The sequence below is a fragment of the Dermochelys coriacea genome, chromosome 1, assembly GCF_009764565.3.
Source record: "Dermochelys coriacea isolate rDerCor1 chromosome 1, rDerCor1.pri.v4, whole genome shotgun sequence".
Taxonomy (NCBI): domain Eukaryota; kingdom Metazoa; phylum Chordata; order Testudines; family Dermochelyidae; genus Dermochelys; species Dermochelys coriacea.
Genome location: NC_050068.2, coordinates 310,291,691 through 310,304,332, shown reverse-complemented (window position 1 = coordinate 310,304,332; position 12,642 = coordinate 310,291,691). Strand labels below are relative to the sequence as shown.

General features: G+C 41.8%; 1 protein-coding gene across 1 annotated transcript in view; it reads left to right on the top strand.

Moving 5' to 3' along the window:
* The window catches only part of AASS (aminoadipate-semialdehyde synthase), a 101,569-nt gene that overhangs the window by 67,604 nt on the left and 21,323 nt on the right, over window positions 1–12,642 (top strand). The window contains 7 exon segments of the mRNA XM_043507694.1: window positions 930–1,052; window positions 1,200–1,311; window positions 1,774–1,833; window positions 1,928–1,995; window positions 5,637–5,755; window positions 10,984–11,113; window positions 12,242–12,352. Of these exon segments, the coding sequence (XP_043363629.1) occupies window positions 930–1,052; window positions 1,200–1,311; window positions 1,774–1,833; window positions 1,928–1,995; window positions 5,637–5,755; window positions 10,984–11,113; window positions 12,242–12,352 (723 nt within the window).

The window sequence follows — 12,642 nt, the reverse complement described above, 5'->3', positions numbered from 1 at the left end:
CTTGTGTTATGGGAAGGAGTAAATAATATTTCTTATTCACTTTTTCCACACCATGCATGAATTTGTAGACCTCTATCCCCCAAAGTAGTCTTTTTTTCTAAGCTGAACAGTCTCTGTTTTAATTTCTCCTTGTATGGACTGTTTCATACCTCAGATCATTTTGTTAGCTTTAACTGCTGCTGCATGTTGAGTGGATGTTTTCAGAGGTGTCCCTTGCCTCTGTTTGTCAGCTGGGAATGGGCGACAGAGCATGGATCACTTGATTACCTGTTCATTCCCTCTGGGGCACCTGGCATTGGCCACTGTCAGAAGACAGGATACTGGGCTAGATGGACCTTTGGTCTGACCTAGTATGGCCATTTTGTTGCCCAATCACCTAGTTTGTGAGATCCCTTTGTAACTCAAGTCCAAAGCAGACTGCCATCTTGAATAATTTTGTATTGTCGGCAAACTCTTTACCACCCAATTGTTCACCTCCTTTCCCAGATAGTTTTTGAATATGTTGTACAAAATAGGTCCCAGTACAGATCCTTGGGGCACCCTGTTATTTATCTCTTTTTATTATGAAAACTGACCATATATTCCTACCGTTGGTTTCTTCTCATTTAACCAGTTCTGAACATGAGGGGGCCTTCCTCCTTATCCCATGACTGCTTAGTTTGCTTAAGAGCCGTTGGTGAAGGACCTTGTCAAAGGCTTTCTGAAAGTCCAAGTACACTATACCTAGTGGATCACCTCACGTACTTGTTGTTCCACTCCAAGCATTCCAGTAAATTGGCGAGGCATGATATCCCTTTAGAAAAGCCACGTTGACTTTTCCCCAACATATTGTATTTATCTGTGTCTGATAAGTCTGGTTGAAACTCTCTTGTAAAGAACAATTTTCTGATCTTTTGTAACTATACTTTGTTTTTATTTAATTACTTTAGACTTATGGCAATATGTGATATTTCAGCAGACACTGGAGGATCCATAGAATTCATGACAGAGTGTACAACAATTGACAGTCCATTTTGTATGTATGACGCTGACCAGCATATTATTCATGGCAGGTGGGAGAACCTTTAATTTGCACTGTACTTTGTGTTTCAATATCATATTCTACTCAAACCACTATATGAAGTCATGCTTTTAAAACATGACCGCTAAAGATGTGACAAAGAAAATGTGACATGGAATCATAATGTTGTCTTTTCCAGCGTGGAAGGCTTTGGGATTCTGATGTGTTCCATTGACAACTTACCAGCACAGCTTCCTATAGAAGCCACAGAATACTTTGGAGACATGCTCTTCACTTATATTGAAGAGATGGTAAGGCCTTGTGTATTCAGTGACAGACTGAAGGATTGAACTTAAACTTTGTTTGCATTATGTGGCTTTTCTGGTCTGCCATATATAGATTTAAGAAATCTGTGTAGAACATAACTGAATCAGTCTGAAAAATGACTGCTCCACAGTGTCTGAGGTAAAATTTCCAAAGGCACTGGAGTCCCATTTTCAAAAGTGAAAGTCAATGGGAATGAAAGTCACTTGAAACAATAAATTATATGGGTCAGGAGAATTTCAGGTTTCAGAGGTTATTTTATGTGCAATTCCTGCATGTATTTTAATATACTTTAAAACCTGGACAGTTTCCTTCTTTTTTTTTTTTTTTTTTTTTTTTTTTTTTTTTAAATTAAATGAAGCAAATTTTTCCAGAGGATTTATCTCTGAAATTTCTCTGAAAATTTGTGAGAAATAAAATGCTCAGACTGAAATCCTTCATCTCCACAGCTGTTATCTGATGGCTCACAGCCTCTTGAAAGCCAGAATTTTTCACCTGTTGTACGAGATGTAAGTCTTTCAAGCTATTTCCATTCTTCTTCTGACCTAGATATGTAAAGTTCAGACGTAGGAAAAGTAATTTTATGTTTCATATACTTTGTAGGCAGTGATTGCGTCCAATGGTTCATTGACTGATAAGTATAAATATATCCAGAAATTGAGGGAAAGCAGGTAATGTATAGTGTGGTTTAAGTTTCTCATTGTCTTGGTTCTGTGACTCAGGTTTTAAATAACCATGCTTGCCTTCTACCTTCCTTTTTTAATTTATTTAACTGTTGGTGGAATTCAGCTGTATTACATTATGTGGTTAAATGTATCCTGAGTTGAATCTCCCTACTGTGTCTAACCCCATTAGCATATATTACTAATTTAATGCTGAACCTGAGAAAAAAGCAAGGGTAACAAATATGTGCCTTGTTAATAATCAGGATTTTTTCAGACAGAAAATAATTGCATGCTAACCCTATTATTCCCTCCTTGCACCTTCCAAACATGCAGCACTAGCTTATTTAGGGGTGGCTGGGCTCTGAGGACCAGTAATATAATTTTGCAGACTTCTAGTTTTAGTACTATAGACTTGCAGTTCTCGCCCTCAGTAAGAGGTGTTCCTCTTGCCCCACTGATCTGCAGCATTGTTCTGTGATTGGGTGTATTCAGGATTCTGCATAAAGGCCTCTGACTTTCCTTTAGACTTGTACTATGCCCATCACTTGTGGTACCATTCTCTCCTTGTCATGTCTATTTTATCTTGCAGTGGTAAAAATGAATGGAGCAGATAGGGTTAGCTTCATTCATTTAATGTACAATTTTCCTCCCTGCTCCTTCAGTTATTCCTAGTAACCAACACATTTTATTTTTATGCTTTTTACAGAGTAGCGTTAGTTTGGCAGTGATTAACTCCATCTTTGTGGTTTTAGGCTAGTTGTGGCTGGAGCGCATGTAATAAAGAAAATAGAAAAACACGAAGGAAATAAATATAGATTTAAGCACTAGGTACATTCATGGAAATTAAAAACAATGTAATCTGTCATTTTCCTCATTTACTTAACATCTGGGCTGCAGAAATGTAAAATATAATGGTCCAGATAATTTATAGTGAATACCTCTGAGGATATTAGGAAAATTTTTGTTTTAAATGAAGAATAATTATTTACAGGTCTTACTGCACCCTTTTCTTTAGTAGTGGAGCAAGTCATTTGCTTCTGGAAGACCACAGCTTACCACAGAGTTTTTGGTATATGCTGTTATGGTGGACAACCTTAGCCAATTATCTTCAGGAACATATCTCCTTATTCCTGGCACAGCATTGTAACCTCTCTTTTTTGACACCCTTCTTAGCTCACACTAGACCATGCAAGAGGTTATTAAGAAGCTGAAAATCCCTTAGGAAAAGGGTCAACTTGTGGATAGACTTTTTTTTTATCTTTCCGCAAAACAGCATATTGTGCCTAAAGGTGGAGTGGTACTCATTAATGTCAGAGCCTTTTCTCTGATGCCTTCCCTTTGGATTTCTTTGGAACTAATGCAAATGAACTTACTGTTTAAAATGTGATGGTTTACCCAAAGAGGGGAGAAGGTTTGATGGCTTGTTATACCCTTCTCCACAATTTCTTCACAACTGCATAGCTTATGCTGGTTATATGTTCCTCTTGCACAGCTGCAAACGGCACATTTCTTTAACTAACCTAAATGTCCAAAGTGCTGTACAAAGATTACTTAATTGAACCACTCACATGTATGTTTGTGATGAGCAATAGTTTAGATGTTCTTTTCTGGAATATAAAAACTTAGCTGCAATTATTGGTGTAACAAAAATGTCTCAACAGCTTGTAATGGACAAGCACAAGTACAGGCAGGGATCAGCCAATCCCAGTTTGGTTAAACTCTTGCCATTGGACAGTTAGAGCTAGAGATTGGTGTGTTTAGAAGCTTGATATTGCAAAAGCCATTTCTTCTGCAAGGAGTCTTTCCTCTGTTGCAGCACTGCTGGTGCAATCTACTTTACCCCTCTTCGCATGTCTGTATGTATGTACACATCTGATGTAGCGTGGAATGTGTGACAGTCATCACTCTTTCTCTATGGGTCTGAGAGTAGTATCCTGATCTTGCATCAGAACTGATGATGGGACTGTTGGAGGAAAGATTCTTTATCCTACCATGCCAAAAGATCGACAAAGTGGTATTTAGTAGGTGTTTGTGGTTCATGAAGTAATGCTGGGACTGTTGTCAAATCTGGGACCATGTGTACAAGCAGGTTTTATTATATAGGAGCTATCTGCCTATATAGGTTCCCATGATGCCCTGAAGTGACTCTGGCATAATCTGTCCAAAGTTGGCCTCTCAATTTAGAGGTCATGGATGATGGCAGGAGCTAGGCACAATCTGGAAATGTGCAATGTTAGTTCAAGATGATACAATCAGATCAGTAGCCCTGAAGTGGTCAGGTTGTTTTTGAACTAGAGTAAATGAAGGATTCTTTTTTGATATGAAGACTTCAAGTTAGATTTGAGAACTTCTGTAACTCAGACAGAGGTTGTGGGCCTATTGCAGGACTGGACGGGTGAGGTTCTCTTGCAATGTGCAAAAGTTTGGATTCGATGATCATGATGATCCTTGCTGGCCTTAAAGTCTTTATGTCTATGACCAAATTCACGGTCCATTTAAGTCAATTTCACGGTCATAGGATTTTAAAAATAGTAAATTTCATGATTTCAGCTATTTTAAATCCGAAATTTCAGTGTTGTAAATTGACCCAAAAAGGAGTGGGGGGGTTTGCAAGGTAATTGAAGGGGGGCTTGCAGTACTGTTACACTTGTTTCTGCACCGCTACTGGTAGCGGTGCTGCCTTCAGAGATGGGCAGCTGGAGAGCGGCATCTGTTGGCCGGGAGCCCAGCTCTGAAGGCAGAGCTGCCGTTAGCAGCAATGCAGAAGTTAGGATCACATGGTATGGTATTGCCACCCTTACTTCTGCACTGCTGCTGGCTGGGCACTGCCTTCAGATTTGGGTAGCTTTTTTTTTCTGCACTGCTGCTCTCTGGCTGCCCAACTCTGAAGGCAGCACACAAGTAAGGCTGGCAATACCGCAACCCCCTTAAAATAACCTTGTGACCACTGTTCCCTCTAAGCTGTGCATGCGCACGTGCACAGATCCGAAACCCCATGCGCACACAGATCCTAAACCCCATGCACAAAAATTTGCACAGAAGCACAACAATTTGCACAGAAGAATTTTTTTGTGCACACAGCCTGTCAAAAATTAGAGGGAACATTGCTTGTGACCACCCCCACCTTTTGGATCAGGATGTCCAATTTGAGAAATATTGGTCTCCCCTGTGAAATTTGTATAGTATAGGGTAAAAGCACCCAAAAAGACCAGATTTCATGGCGGGAGACCAGTTTTCATGGTCCATGACATGATTTTCATGGCTGTGAATTTGGTAGAGCCCTATCTATGAGGTTGGACTAGTTTGACTGAGAAAAATTCAGTGACTTCTGAGGAAGGATGAGAAGTAGCAGCTACTGCAGCTGCTGGAGGAACAATGGAACGGGTTGGGTGGTGTGACCCTTTTTGAGGCTGGATTTAGAAATTTTAGTCCGCTTTCCCTGAAGTAGGAGTTGTGCAATAGAAATTTTGAAAAAGCTTAGGGAAGTGATGTACTTTGGCTAGAAAATCAGGCCGCAAAACTTAAATTTCTTCCTGAAATGAGCTCTTGGTTTGTAAACTTACTAAAACCTGCTGACTTGACATTGGCTTCAGCAGGCTGCTGTTTGCTTATCCTGTATGTTTTAATTTTGATTATAACCCCTCTAGGGAATACTCACGGTCACTGACCAAGGATAAGAAGAGGGTCTTGTTACTTGGATCTGGCTATGTTTCTGGCCCTGTGATAGAATACCTCACTAGAGATCCCAGTGTAGAAATCACAGCAGGTACGTGAAAGCAAGCAAGCCCTTACGTATTAAAGAACTGTATTAAGCTTCAAGTATGTATACTGTGTATTGAAATAATTCATTATTTTGTACCAGCATGGCAGCACACTAAAAACTTTTATTTAAAAGCATATGAAGTGTGCTATGGGAAACTGAAGATATATTCTACATTTGTAACTGTTGTGCACCTCATTCAAAAAATTATTCTGTAGCTTTAAGAACACCTTAGAGACACCAACTTGAAAATCACATTGCTATCTGAAAATATTTTACCTACTTCTTGTTACAAGTAGTGCCTAGGAAGAGACTACAGAGAATATTTCTTTCTTTTCAGCTTGTTTGCTTCCTGCATCTGACCGTATTTCATGCATAGTCAGTTTCATTCTTTCCTTGACAGTCAGCTGCATTTTCTGTCATGCAAAAGCATGATGACACCACTTTTTTTATGTGCTTCTCTGGGGTGGAGGCTCGCATGAACTATCTTTCCCCTTCTCTACAAAAATGTGTTTACAACAATGGTAGCAAAGCTAAAACCAAATGGGCAGCAGGTAGGCGTACGCACAGACATCAGGGGGAAAGTGGGAGGAAGTTTGGCCAGGTGTGTGTTGCTGTCAATCATGTCCAAAACAACCTTCCAGTCACCACCAGGAGAATGAGGATTTTTTTTTAAAGTCAAAATATACTCATTAATGTCTGCTCCATCAGGGAATGGGTTCTCTTGAAATTAGTCCACTTAAAAAATTATAGTTGACATGTCCCTCTTAAGAAGAGCTAATGAGGTGCGTTTATATTAGAAATCCTCTCATGATCTTTCTTTGCCCACCTGTGCTATCTATCCCACCTTGTTTGGCACCTTTTGCTGTGGTAGTGGTGGTTGAATTACAGTAGCATGTAGAGAGTTGGAGTTGGAGACTCTGTTGCAGTAGGGATTGTGCAAACACCCAGTAAGAGACAGGCCTTGCTCTTAAGAGCTTGCAGTTTAAGTAGACTACAGATAAGGGGTGGAAGGTGAAACAGATGCATGGAGAGGTGAAGTGACTAGTTTACTATTACACAGCAGGTCAGTAGCAGAGTCAGGAATAAACTTGTGCCTCCTGACTCCCAGTCCAGCACCCCTACCCACTAGACCATGCTGCTTTTCCATTCTGTTTTATACAGTAAACTCTTTGGTGCAAGGACCCTTCATTTTATTAATGGTGCATATGGTATAATGCTGTATGAATAGTTAAAATAAACTCTACCTGTTTAAATTCCTAATTTGTCTAATATGTGTAGACCTAAACCTACAAATAAATACATCTTTCAAATAACATGTTTTTACTTATCAGCCTATAGATACAGTGTTTCTCCTGCAAGCTGATGAGATCTTGAATGCTAAAACACTATAATGATTACAGCTCTCTGATCCCATCATCTGTTGCAGGAGAAACAGACCCCTGAACCCAGTTCCTGGTATTTCAGTTTACTTTTCTGGCCTCTGAACCTGTTGATGACCATAGGAGTAGAATCATAGAATCATAGAATATCAGGGTTGGAAGGGACCCCAGAAGGTCATCTAGTCCAACCCCCTGCTCAAAGCAGGACCAAGTCCCAGTTAAATCATCCCAGCCAGGGCTTTGTCAAGCCTGACCTTAAAAACCTCTAAGGAAGGAGATTCTACCACCTCCCTAGGTAACGCATTCCAGTGTTTCACCACCCTCTTAGTGAAAAAGTTTTTCCTAATATCCAATCTAAACCTCCCCCATTGCAACTTGAGACCATTACTCCTCGTTCTGTCATCTGCTACCATTGAGAACAGTCTAGAGCCATCCTCTTTGAAACCCCCTTTCAGGTAGTTGAAAGCAGCTATCAAATCCCCCCTCATTCTTCTCTTCTGCAGACTAAACAATCCCAGCTCCCTCAGCCTCTCCTCATAAGTCATGTGCTCTAGACCCCTAATCATTTTTGTTGCCCTTCGTTGTACTCTTTCCAATTTATCCACATCCTTCCTGTAGTGTGGGGCCCAAAACTGGACACAGTACTCCAGATGAGGCCTCACCAGTGTCGAATAGAGGGGAACGATCACGTCCCTCGATCTGCTCGCTATGCCCCTACTTATACAACCCAAAATGCCATTGGCCTTCTTGGCAACAAGGGCACACTGCTGACTCATATCCAGCTTCTCGTCCACTGTCACCCCTAGGTCCTTTTCCGCAGAACTGCTGCCGAGCCATTCGGTCCCTAGTCTGTAGCGGTGCATTGGATTCTTCCATCCTAAGTGCAGGACCCTGCATTTATCCTTATTGAACCTCATTAGATTTCTTTTGGCCCAATCCTCCAATTTGTCTAGGTCCTTCTGTATCCTATCCCTCCCCTCCAGCGTATCTACCACTCCTCCCAGTTTAGTATCATCCGCAAATTTGCTGAGAGTGCAATCCACACCATCCTCCAGATCATTTATGAAGATATTGAACAAAACGGGCCCCAGGACCGACCCCTGGGGCACTCCACTTGACACCGGCTGCCAACTAGACATGGAGCCATTGATCACTACCCGTTGAGCCCGACAATCTAGCCAGCTTTCTACCCACCTTATAGTGCATTCATCCAGCCCATACTTCCTTAACTTGCTGACAAGAATGCTGTGGGAGACCGTGTCAAAAGCTTTGCTAAAGTCAAGAAACAATACATCCACTGCTTTCCCTTCATCCACAGAACCAGTAATCTCATCATAAAAGGCGATTAGATTAGTCAGGCATGACCTTCCCTTGGTGAATCCATGCTGACTGTTCCTGATCACTTTCCTCTCCTCTAAGTGCTTCAGGATTGATTCTTTGAGGACCTGCTCCATGATTTTTCCAGGGACTGAGGTGAGGCTGACCGGCCTGTAGTTCCCAGGATCCTCCTTCTTCCCTTTTTTAAAGATGGGCACTACATTAGCCTTTTTCCAGTCATCCGGGACTTCCCCCGTTCGCCACGAGTTTTCAAAGATAATGGCCAAGGGCTCTGCAATCACAGCCGCCAATTCCTTCAGCACTCTCGGATGCAATTCGTCCGGCCCCATGGACTTGTGCACGTCCAGCTTTTCTAAATAGTCCCTAACCACCTCTATCTCTACAGAGGGCTGGCCATCTCTTCCCCATTTTGTGTTGCCCAGCACAGCAGTCTGGGAGCTGACCTTGTTAGTGAAAACAGAGGCAAAAAAAGCATTGAGTACATTAGCTTTTTCCACATCCTCTGTCACTAGCTTGCCTCCCTCATTCAGTAAGGGGCCCACACCTCATTCAGTAAGGGGCCCAGAGTACTCCACATAGAGCCAGTTACACAACCCTTACCCATCTCACAACATTAAGACAAGTTTTATAGTGTTGTCCACTAAATTGACAAGAAGATAAATCAGTGTCAAGAGGTTCACATAGTTCTAGTGCTGTATGTGAGATTGTGTTGGGAGTGGTGGAGCAGAATGCTTCATCCACCTAGATCCTCTTCTTTGAGGCTTTGATCCTCTTGACTTTTCCACCAACAGTTCCTGCACTGACTCTTTATCTCAGAACAGGTACCGTTTGCCTGCATGAGTTCATGGTAGATTTGGCAGGTCATAGCGTAGCTAGCTGCTGGTATATTTTCTGGCAGTACCCTTTTATTCTATTCCTCCCAGCTCTTGTCCTAATGCATTATTAGGATTAATATTTCAGAGGAAAAATACTTTGAGATCCCATCAGCGTTTCTCTTGTGAATTCTGACCCAAGATTTTCTCAGTCCTGAATATCCCCATTGTAGTTCTCCCTCCCCTTGTGGCTTTTCCTTACATTCTGTATAAGAATCCCTTAAGCATTTTTGTCTAATGGATCATCTTTTGGATCCAGTTCCAGCACCCTTCTAATGATGAAGGGAATCAGATCTGTCCCCTTATCAGCAGTCCACTCACTTTTTCAATTTTTTAAAAATTTCTGATGTTTCTAGGTGCCTCTTTTTTTTTTCTAGTAAAAATATTAAGAGACTGTGTGTGAGCGATTTATATTGAGGCTCCAGCCCTCCTCATGGAACCATATCTTAATCTCCATTTGAATCTACTCCCTCCTCCATCAGTTCTACATGAGTGACTAGATTAGATATCTTGGGACATGCCTGGGAGTTGGTTTTGTGCCCTGTCTACACTATAACTACAACTGTGTTTTGTTTTTCAATCTTTTTGTCACTCCCATCTGACCCAGGTATGAAAAAACCCATTGAGTTGTGTCCACACAGCAGGCTTTTTTTACACACAACACAACCATGTTTCTGTGTCCTGCATCCACCACGCTTCCTAATGGTGTTTGGTGCATCCTTGGTAAATGTGGGCAGCTATTCCATAATGCCTAAGCACAGGACAGAGTGCCTGGAGGCTGCATGTGAGGCAGTGCACTCAAGGATGTCCTGCTGCACAGAGTTGGGACAAAGGAGGGCTGGCCAAACCAGTGTTTCAGGCACAGTTTCAGATGCTGTGCCAAGATAGTGTGCTGAATTGCTGACCGTAAGATCAACTTGTGCTTGTCTAGGCTGCTGGCGAGAACAAAACGCTGTTAACGGCTGCAGTTATTAACCATGTTTTATGTGATTGGAGTCTACAGTGTCACTGACTGATTAGAGATGCTTCAAGGTGTGGGAGGAGGGGTAGCAGTTTTCATTTCACATGGCTAATGTTGGTCTCAAAGAGACCTTCAGTCTCTCCTGATTCCTACAATAACCTGCTCGATCGTACTCGAGACAGCAAATAGAGCTGTTGAGAAGAGGGTCAAAATAAATAAAAAGAACAGGAAGGAATAAAACAGAGTTCTCAAATGCTGTTAATTTCCTGCTCTCATTCTGCAGTTTCCCTTAGTGGATCACTGTTTCTCAAGCTAACTATGCTGTAGCTTGACATGAGCAACGCACTAGAAAGTGAAGAAAAAGTCAAGACATGGGACACTTACACCTGTTTATCTTTCAAGTGTGTTCCTTTTTTTTTTCCCCTCCTTTCTACTTTCTGTGCAACTGCTTACTTAAAGAAAGATTGATATAGAGTGTAGTTGTGTATTTGTGAAGGAACCCATGCAACAAGTGCCAGTGAATGGAGTTTGATGCACGATGACTAAGTTATTCTGCTAGTTTGAACCAGTGTGGAGGGTGCAGTTGGGGTTTTTACCTTGATACTTTAGGGAATGGGTTTGGGAGGGAAGTAAGAATCAATTTCACTTGTGTAACGGTTGACATTCATACTTTTTAAATAGCATCCATCATGAAGGAGCAACTTGGCCAGCTGACCAAGAAATACAACAATGTTACTTCTGTTCATGTGGACATCATTAAGCAGGAGGATAAACTGTCCTCCTTGGTGAAGAAACACGATCTTGTGATCAGGTCAGAATGCTGATTAAAACACAGAGGGCTTGATCCTGAGATTTGCTAGGGCTCCTTTACATTTCTTCAGTGGCACAAGTCACCTCTGTAGTTGCCTTTAAATTGCTACTGGGGATTCCACCAAGGTACAGGGAATCACTGAGTGATGTAAAGCCAGCATAGCCCTTCTTCCCTCCCCCCGCCCCCACAGCACTTGGGGAAGGGGTGGAGATGAGGTGTGTTGGGGGGCAGATAGTGACTAGCTATGTCACCATCTCTCTGCACACAAGAGCACCAGGACTGTATCTAATGCAGTGTAATCTCTTCTTTGTTGTTAAAGAGGCATGATAACTTTATGAGGCAAGATTTTCAAATGGCTCTCTGTTCAGCTCCTTCGTGGGCATGCAGTGTTAATTGCACAAACATTTGTGCCTACTTGGGGGACAGAATTCACCCACAAAACCAGTACCTGTGTGTGCAAGATACGTTGCTCAGTAAACACATACAGTCATTGGTGCTTGCTAAATTGCATATACATGTACAGAGGCCAAATTCAGAAAATTTGGCCATTACTGTCAAATGTTTGAAGAGTAAAAGGTTTTCTTTATGAGCATTAAAACTATCATTAAAGTAGGGATGGAAACTGCTTTATAGTGCTTGCCATTGGGTCCCCCTCACTGAACTTGTCCTGAGTGATACCTCCTTTTCAGGCATCCTGTGCCCTTCTAGAGATGATTTAGCAGGACTTTTAATGAAAGCTTCTTCCAAGACAGCATTCTACTTTGAATCTGTTAAACATTTAACACACCAGTGTAGAATGTGGTACTGGGAAACGAGGGCCCGGTTCTGTTCTCACTGAAAGCTGGGGCCTGCGAAGGGTTGAGAGAATTTGAACTCGATCCTCTGCTGCCCTGCATTTTGTACAGTCACTTGCAGCAGTTCCTAGTGCATGTAAAACAGTGCCATTCCGCTTTGGTAGGAATTCACGCCCACTTGCATCAGTGTAAAAACTGCATTCAGCTCAGTGACGGAGGCCCCTTGTGTTAATAGACCTCATCTAGATAAACTGTTTGCAAATTTTCTTCCATGCAAATGAAAACACCAGCAATTAGTCAGATTTTGACATACAATTTTTCTTTTTGTTCATAGCTTGCTGCCTTACTCAGCACATCCTTTAGTTGCTAAGAAGTGCATTGACAGCAAAGTAAACTTAGTGACAGCCAGCTACCTAACACCAGCTATGAAAGAACTCCAAAAAAGGTAGGTCAAAAGATCAGTAATGAGATGTGACTTCTTTCTTAGGTACCTACATGACCCTGTTACTGTACTATTCAAATGCCCCACAATAGTTAATGTATTTATGCTCTCAGTGTCTCCTGACTCACTATTTTCTGCATTCTACAGATGAAACGGAATCAAAGAGACTAAGGCCCAGATCCTCAGATATGTAGGCACTTAGCCCCCATTGAAAGATGGGTTAAAGCAGTGGTCACCAATCCATCGATTGCGCTCGACTGGTCGATCCTGGAGCCTCTGCCAGTTGGTCATGA